Source organism: Tupaia chinensis, unplaced genomic scaffold (assembly GCF_000334495.1).
Source record: "Tupaia chinensis unplaced genomic scaffold, TupChi_1.0 Scaffold143602_1, whole genome shotgun sequence".
In the NCBI taxonomy this organism is placed as follows: domain Eukaryota; kingdom Metazoa; phylum Chordata; class Mammalia; order Scandentia; family Tupaiidae; genus Tupaia; species Tupaia belangeri.
In genome coordinates, this window is record NW_006203448.1 from 1,650,569 (window position 1) to 1,659,724 (window position 9,156).

At 46.3% G+C, this 9,156-nt stretch overlaps 1 protein-coding gene across 1 annotated transcript in view; it reads left to right on the plus strand.

Annotated features, from left to right (window-relative positions):
- Nucleotides 1-7,096, plus strand: part of TTF1 (transcription termination factor 1) — a gene marked incomplete in the record, with an annotated part of 32,617 nt that extends 25,521 nt beyond the window's left edge. Inside the window, 2 exon segments of the mRNA XM_027766624.1 lie at nt 3,965-4,050; nt 6,690-7,096. Coding sequence (XP_027622425.1) covers nt 3,965-4,050; nt 6,690-6,871 — 268 coding nt within the window.
- Between the last annotated feature and the right edge of the window lie 2,060 nt (nt 7,097-9,156).

Genomic DNA, 9,156 nt, shown 5'->3' on the forward strand with positions numbered 1-9,156 from the left:
CTCGCCAGACAGACAGAGAGAGACATAGAGACAGAAAGCGAGAAATCACCCCCCAGGGGGGATGGTCACGCAGCAAACCCTTCTCTTCCATTCTCCTCTTGGGATCTTGGGCACGCACGCACATGCGCCCGGCGTGAGTTTTAAGCCACCGGGTCCGGGACGCAAACCGCGGTCGACTACATGGGAGTCCAGCGACATAGCCATTACGCTAACTGCTGGTTCTCAGGGCAGACTTTTTAAAATGGAAGCACAGGGGCCAGCAGGTGGTATGGAGGTTAAGGTAACCAGGTCCCATGTGGCTGACTGAAGTTTGAGTGCCAGTCCTGGCAGCTTGAAAAACAGAGTGGGCACTGTGCATATGTGCCCAAAATCCCAAGAGGAGAATGGAGGAGAGGGGATTGCAGCATGGCCATCCTCACGGGGTGATCTCTCACTTTCTCTCTCTCTCTCTCATCCTCTCTCTCTCTGGTAAACACATGTACCCTACAGAAAGCTAGGGGAAAAAATTAAATTTTAAAAATGGAAATCTAGTAGCCATGTTTAGATAAGAAAGAAGAGTGTTCCATGCGGAGTGTAGTGAATGCAAGAGTCTTGAAATAGGCGCTGGCTCGGCAGGCCCAAGGAGCTGAAAGGTGGCCAGGAGGGCCGGAGGGCACTGAGTAAGAGGGCGATGGCGTAGATGAGCTGAGCGGGCCTTCAGGGTTAGACTGCCACACAGCCCAGCTAGATCAGGTGATGTGTTGACGACGTACCATGCTCCAAAATCGGCAAGGGCTCTGGTTATCTTCGCGTGTCTGATTTGAACCTTTGTCAACTAACTCAGTGGTTCTCAGCCCAGTTCGCATGTTAAATCATCTTGCAACTTATTAAAAATACTAGTGCTTGAGCCAGCAGGTGACGTGGTGGCTAAAGGCACTGGATTCCCACATGACTGACTGCAGTTCAAGTCCTGGACCTGGCAGTTTGCTTTCTCCCTTTCCTTTTCTCTCTCTCTCTCTCTGGTCAGATTTTAAAAGTAATAACAACAAATGGAACTAAATAAATAATTATTAAAAAAAAAAAAAAAAGAGGCAGTGCTACACCCTGGGGGGTCTAATGGAACTGGACAGGTGGGGCCCCAGGTGACCCTGCTATGCTGCAGCCCTCGATGCTGGTGTGGGCAGTTCCTGGGCAGGAATTTTCAGTCGTATGTAAGAATGCAAATATAGGGGCTGGCAGGTGGTGTGGTGGTTAAGTCACTGGACTCCCACATGACTGACTGTAGCTCAAGTCCCAGTCCTGGTGGCTTGGTTTCTTACCCTCCCTCCCTCTCTGGTCAAATTAAAGATAGATAGATAGATAGATAGATAGATAGATAGATAGATAGATTGATAGATTTTTTTTTTTTTTGAGAGTTTTTTTTTTTTTTGCTATAGGGTGCTTGTGCTTACCAGAAAGACAGAGAGAGACAGAGACAAAAACCAGGAAGTCCCCCCCCAGGGGGGGTGGCCACGCTGTGATCCTCTCTCCTCTACTCTTCTCTTGGGATGTTGGGCACGCATGCACATGCACCCGGTGTGAATTTAAGCCACCCAGTTGGGGACTCAAACTGCAGTGGACTACATGGGAGTCCAGTGACATAACCATTATGCCCTCTGCTGGTCTCTAATTCTATTATTTTTTTTTTTAAAGAATACAAGTACAAAGTTGAATATTGTGTTCCACACCCATAAGTTAAAAATTTAACTTTATTTATTTATTTATTTATTTATTTATTTGACCAGAGAGGGACAGAGCTAGAGCAAGAGAGAGAGAGAGGGAGAGTGAGAAAGGAAGCCTCCAGGTCCGGGACTTGAACCGTGGTCATCCATGTGGGAGTCCAGCGCCTCTAACCACCATGCCACCTGCTGGCCCTGAGGTTGTTCATCATTTCTCAGGGGAGGGGTAATAGATTACATAATCTACACTTGAAGAAACATGAAACAGCAGAAAGCACCCACACCCTAGCATCTACGTGGCCGCACAGAAACCACTGTCTGTGGGTCCTCCCGAGAGTTTATGCCGAGTGTCTGCAGGTCTGAGTGGCGTTCTGGTTCTCACACTCAAGTTAGTTATTGATACCTTTTCTTTCCATTCCTGAACAAGAGTTAGCAGAGATTACCTTTTCAGAGACCAGTCTCAATTGTACTGACCCTTGTATGATTGTTGTAATGTCTACATTTCTATTATATCCTTCTTTGAGTTTATTTTCTCATTTTAAAATTATTTTATTTATCATAATTTTTTTAAATGTTTATTTATTTTTTTAATTTGACCAGAGAGGGAAAGTGAGAAAGGAAGCCGCCTGGTCCGGGACTCGAACCACAGTCAGCCATGTGGAGTCTAGTACCTTAACCACTATACCACATACCAGCCTCCTTGCTAATGTTTTTTAGATTTTTGAAATGGATTCTTTTTAAGTTTTCTTCATTTCTTTTTCTTTTTAGAAGATTTATTTATTTAATTCTATTTGTTATTACTATATATATATATTTTTTTAATTTGACCAGAGAGAGAGAGAGTGAAAGGGAGAGCGAGAAAGCAAGCCACCAGGTCTGGGACCTGAACCATGGTTGGCCATGTGAGAGTCAAGCACCTCTAACCATCATGTCACCTGCTGGCCTCTTTTTTCTTCATTGCTAATACACACTTAAAGCTACACGTTTTCCTCTAAGCACTCCCTTATCAACAACGCCCAACTATTTCTGGAACTTTTTATCAGGAAAATTATAGACAGATACCAAATAAATGAACCCCGTGTGAACCCCACTTCAGCACCTGCCAGCACCTAGCCATCTTTATTGAACCTCTGTGTTCACTGCCTCTGATTACCGGTACTTTCTGGTAAATTTTACATACTTTACAGCCTTGGCGCCTTTCAAATTTTACATGATACAAATTTTTCCATTGTCGTGTTGCTAAACCTGAGAAATACCTGAGACTGGGTGATTTATAAAGGGAAGAGGCTTGGGGCCAGCAGGTGATGTGTGGGGTAAGGCACTGGACTCCCACATGGCCAACCTGGTTTGAGTCCTGGACCTGGCGACTTGCTTTCTCACTTTCTCTCTCTCTCTCTCTCTTTCCTTTTTTCTCGTGAGTGCACGTGCTCTGTAGCAAATTTTAAAATACTAATAATGAGGGGCTGACAGGTGGCGTAGTGGTTAAAGACGCTGGATTCCCACATGGTCGATTGGTTCAAGTCCCAGACCTGGCGTCTTGCTTTCTCTCTCTGTCCCTCTCCTAGTCAAATTTAAATAAACAAATGAATAAATAAATAAAGTTAAATAAAATAATTCTTTAAAAAAATAAGTAAGTAAAGTTAATTATTTTTAAAAAGGGCAGGGTAGTGGTTTATCTGGCTTCCCATTTTGCTGGCCAGAGAGTCCAAGACTACGTGGGAGTTCAGTGACAGTCATTACACTAACTGCTGGTCCCATATCCTGGAATGATTTTTTTAAGTCTCCAGGTCTGGGACTGAAACCCCAAAAGTTTAGCACCTTAACCACCATGTCACCTGCTAACCCCTTGTAATTTATTTTAATTTAAACAGAATCTGTCTTGTATTACCAATTTTCTTTCTTTTGTGTGTTCTTTTAAAAAATAATAATAATTATTCATTTATTTTATTTTATTTTTTTTTTTTTTCATTCGACTAGAGAAAGACAGAGAGAGAGAGAAAGGGAAAGTGAGAAAGCAAGCCACCAGGTCTGGGGCTCGAACCGTGATCGGCCATGTGGGAGTCCATTGCCTCAACCACCATGCCACCTGTTGGCACCCTTTTGTGTGTTCTTTAACCAAGTGTGCAATAGCTTTTTATCACACATGTTTCAACATAAGGACTTCATGTTCAAGAAACCTACTTATGCCTATAGACTTCATCTTAGTAAATGTGCTTACTATGTGGTATTGAAACTGACACTTTATTTTTATCTTTTCCTTTCCAAAGTGATGTTCCTCCATCTTACGTTCAAACTAAATTTTATAAGCTGAAAGCTGCGTGTGTTCCCTTTTGGCAAAAGAAGACTTTTCCAGGTCAGTAGTCTGAAGTTCGTACAGTTAGGTACATGATGGTGGGTGCCACATCCTAGTGTGAGCCACTTGGGCAGGTGACTTAACTTCTTAGAGCCTCAGCTTCATCGATGGTGACAACTGGCACGTTATAATCCCTACCTGACAGAATTTTCAAAAGTACTAAATGAAATCAAAACATGTGGGTCCAGCAGATGGCTAACGGTCATGTCGCTGGACGTAGTTGACCACTATTCAAGTCCTGGACCCAGCAGCTTAAAACTCACGCCAGGTGCATGTGTGTTCACGCACAAAATTCTGAGAGGAGAATGGAGGGGAAGGGAATGTAGCGACCATCCCCCAGCGGGTGACTTCTCACTTTCTGTCTCTATTTCTGTCTCTCCAGTGAGCACACATGCCCTATAGCAAAAAAACACACAAGCAAAAAAACTCTATGAAAAAGAAAAACAAGGAAGGAACATGTAAAGTGTGGTCACCGTAGTGCCGGGTACTTAGACCACGCCGTAGACAGCTGAGCGCTGCCAGTGTTGCTGTCACACATGCACTTCACAGCACTTGTGCGCACTCATACCACAGAACGCACACATGTACATATGCTCTTCCAGAGGGAACGTAAGTTGCCCAATCCTTCCCTTTTTTTAGAGAGAGATTTTTGCTAGAGGGCACGTGTGTTCACCAGAGAGTCAGAAAGAGACAGAAAGCGAGAAATCACCCCGAGGGGGGATGGCCATGCCTCAATCCCTTCTCCATTCTCCTCTAGGAATTTTGAGATACCCACACACGTGAGCCTGGCATGAGTTTCAAGCCTCTGAGTCCAGGATTTGAACTGAAGCTGGCCATGTCAGAGTTCAGCGTCTTAACCACCACCTGCTGGCCCCGCCTAGGTGCTTCTCTGTAGCCACTTATGAGAGGTTTAGATGTAAGTCCCAAACCCAGGCCGTCAGAGCCACGTGGGCAACTTGTTACATAGACAGGACCTGCCACGTGTCCTCGGGGTTAAGGGAACAGGGTCCCATGTGGTCAACCACAATTTTAATTCCAGCCCCTGGCTCAAAACCACATCAGATGATCAGATGTGTGCATGTGCCCCAGATCTTGACAGGGTGGAGTGGAGGAGGGATTACGGTGTGACTGTGCCCCATTAGAAGGTGCTTTCTCCCTCTCCTCTCCTCTCCTCTTCTCTCCTCTTCTCTTCTCTTCTCTTCTGTCTCTCTGGCAAGTGTTTGTGCCCTCTGACAACTTTAGAAAAAATCCAAGGGTCAGCTGGTAGCACGGAGGTTGAGGCTGCCGGATCCTAACGACTACACGGCCGAAGTCCTGGACCTTTAGCTTGAAAAACACTCTGGGTGTTAGAACCAGCAGTTGGCGTAATGGCTACATCGCTCGACTCCCATGTAGTTGACCATAGTTCAAGTCCCAGACCCAGTGGCTTAAATTCACGCTGGGCACATGTATGTGCGTGCCCAAGATCCCAAGAGGAGAATGGAGGAGAAGGGATTGCAGTGTGGCCATCCCCCCTTGGGGGGTGATTTCTCACTTTCTGTCTCTGGCGAGCATACGCACCCTATAGCAAAAACTTCTCCCCCAACAAAGAAAAAGAAAAATGTTCTGTGCGCTTGTGTATGCATGCCAGAAATCCTGAGAGGACCCTGGAGAAGGGATTGACATGGCCATCCCCCTACGTGCCCTATAGCAAAATTTTTAAAAAGGAAAAGAAAGTAGACTTCTGGATCACACCCAGATCTAACAAATCTTAAGCTCCAGGCTGAGTTCAGAGCCCAGGTGTTTTGTGAGACCAGCTTTCAGGAGAATCTCGCGTGGTCTGCCCAGCTCCTGTGTTTTGCCTTGAACCACTGGTTTGAATGCCCTCCTGACTCCTGACCCTTGGGTGTGTGATAAATACTTCTTTGCACTCAGCACCTCACAGCCGGGTTTGAGGATCCTTATTGAGTCTATGACCTTGGGCAGATTCCTGTTGTCCTTATATGTCAGTTCCCTCATTTGAAAAATGGGTAAAAGGAACCAGCAGTTAGCGTAATGGCTATGTCGCCGGACTCCCACGTAGTCGACTGCGGTTCTCATCCCGGACCCGGTGGCTTAAACTCACGCCGGGCGCGTGTGCGTGTGTGCCCAAGACCCCAAGAGAAGAATGGAGGAGAAGGGATTGCGGCGTGACCATCCCCCCTGGGGGGTGATTTCTCACTTTTCGTCTCTCTGTCTCTCTCTGTCTGTCTGGCGAGCACACGCGCCCTATAGCAAAAACCTCTAAAAAAAAGAGTAAAAAATAGAGCTGCCGGGGCTGGCAGGTGGCATGGTGGTTAAGGGCACCAGACTCCCACATGGCCGACCATGGTTCGAGTCCCAGACCTGGTGGCTTGTTTTCTCACTTTCTCCCTCTCAGTCCCTCTCTGGTCAAAATAAGATAAATAAATAAATAAAGTTAAATTTAAAAAAAATAGTGCTGCCTCATAGGATTTTTGCAATTGAGTGCACGTAGGTAAACCAGTCAGAATGGGGCCCGCACACAGAAGTAGCGAGGGCAGAGAGTGCGTTACCGTTTGCAGCATCCTGCATCCTTTGCTGCTGGTAAGAGGCTTTGTAAAGATTAAATTTCTTTGTAAAATTACGTTTCTTTTCTGTAGAGATTATTGACTACCTCTATGAGACAAGTCTCCCTTTGCTTAAAGAGAAGTTAGAGAAGAAGATGGAGAAGAACGGCACAGAGCTCCAGGCTCCTGCAGCACCCAAGCAAGCTTTCTTGTTTAGAGACATCTTTTACTGTGAGGACGACAGTGAGGAGGAAGATGTGGACAGTCATAGCTAAGCAGAGGGTACTGTCTCCTGTCTTTTCCTAGCTGGTTATATTTATATACATCTGTTAATAAAGCTATTTTGGTATTGCTGTTTATTAAGGAACATACAATGGCCAAAGGAATGATGAAATGATAGCTTTTATGCGGAGCGTTAAAGTGTGCTAACATTCTTATTGGAGCTTGTTTGAATATGAAAAGAACAGAGGAGTATACGGGTTGATTTAATATTTTTGTACCATTATATTGAAAATAATCACAACTGGGGCCAGCAGATGGTGTGGTGCTGAAGGACACTGGACTGCTGCATGGCCAACTGCGGTTCGAGTACCAGACCTGACGGCTTGCTTTCTCACTTTCTCTCTCTCTGTGTGTGTGTATGTCCCTCTCTGGTCAAATTAAAGTAAATAGGTAATAAATTTATTAAAAAAACTAATTCTTTAAAAAAAAAAAGGTAAATAATCACAACTAATGGTTTTATAAATCAAAAGTATCCCAAGTTCTTCTAATTCTGGCAGAGACTAGAGTCATGTCCTATACAAGTTTCATTATGTGGGTTTAACTGTGTTGGTGGGCTCAGCAAAAATGAGAAAGTTGGGCCAGCCAGGTGGCATGGTGGTGAAGGTAACTGAATCCGACGTGGCCAGTTGCGTGGTTTGAGTCCTGGGCCTTGCAGCTTGTGCCACCGGTGCACGTGCACGCATGCCCAGAATCCTGAGCGGAGAAGGGATTGTGGCATTTCCCCGAGGGTGGCTATTTCTCACTTTCTCTCTCTCTGTCTCCAGTGAGTGCACACGCAAATTTTAAAATTTTAAAAAGAAAGAAAATTGACAATTTTAATAATGCATGCCAGGGCCTGCAGGAGGCATGGTGATTAGGGTGCTAGCCTCCTACATGGCCGACCACAGTGTGGGTCCCAGACCTGGTGGCTTGAAACTCTTGCCAGGCACATGTGCATGTGTGCCCAAAATCCCAGGAAGAGAAAGGAAGAGAAGGGATTGGGGCCTGGCCGTCCCCTTTAGAGGGTAATTTCTCACTTGCCCTCTCACTGTCTCTGTCTCTCTCTGTCAAGCACATGCATCCTATAACAAGTCTTTAGAAATACTGGTAATAATGCATGCCACTTTCCCGACAGCTGAGACGCGTGCTCTCGGTGGAGCCAAGGGTTAGATGAGAGGTGGCAGGTGGAAGGCGTAGGTCTGCTGTCCCTCAGCCAGCCTCTGTACCCTCACTCCTCTCCTGGCATAAGTTTGTCATCTTCCCGAGGGTGAGTCTGCGGTTCAGAGAGAGGCGTTTTCATGGACAACGTCCCCTCAAAGTGAAACTTGTATCTGTTCAACTGAAAAAGTACAAACAAAAAGCAGCTGTCTCTTCTGCTGTTTCTGGGTGAACTGGCTCTGTCAGACTGCTGGAGATGCTGTTTCACTCTCAGGTACAACTCACCTCTGTCTGATTGTCAAGGGTAATTTGAGCACTGCACTGGTCCGTCAATCAGGAAAGCAAAACTGCTCTAAAGACTTCAAACGAAATTCGGGATTCAGCTTACAAAATGCTAAATGGGGTGAAAGAGTCGGCAGGGAATGTCGAATCCCAGAGCTGGGGAACTACAGGAGCCTCTGCAGCCCCCCTGCACAGCCGCACTCGTGCCCCACGTGCCTCCTGGCTGCTCTGCAGACGGGGTGCGTCTGCCGCTGTCCTAGCAGCAGCCTGTGCGCCTGGGCCCCTTCTGCAGCGCTGGCCTCCACGGCAGTCTGCGTCTCTTGAGGATACCTGGTTTCTGCCTCCCCCTCCTTCCTCTTACCAGCACTTCCACAGGCTGCCCCCAGCAGAGGGCTGCAAGGGAGTCTGGGAGGTCAGGTTTCCAGGGTTCTAGCCCATATGTGCGGGAGAGGGCACGGCAAGGAAAGTGGGTTAACAAAGCACCATCCGGTGATGTGTGTACCGAGATGCAACTCCACCATCTCCCAAGTCCTCGCCGAAGTCATCTAGGTAGCACTGGTGTGGAGGGAGCTGTTCCCCAAGCTGCCATGGTGGGAGAAGAAAGAACATGAAGGGCCAAGTTTAGACGTCCTTGCTCAGCCCTGTACCCCAGCACCTACCATGGTGCTATGACTGTTCAGTAAATAAATTAGTATTTCCTTTTAGTAAGTCAACTCTTCCCAGCCCTCTAACATACATCCCAGTTCCCATGCCGACGGGAGTGTAAATTGTCCCTTTTGGGGTGTAAGTTGGTAAGATATATCAAAGCCTGAAGAATGTACACACTCTGTCGTGACCTGGCAATTTCACTTTTAGAAAT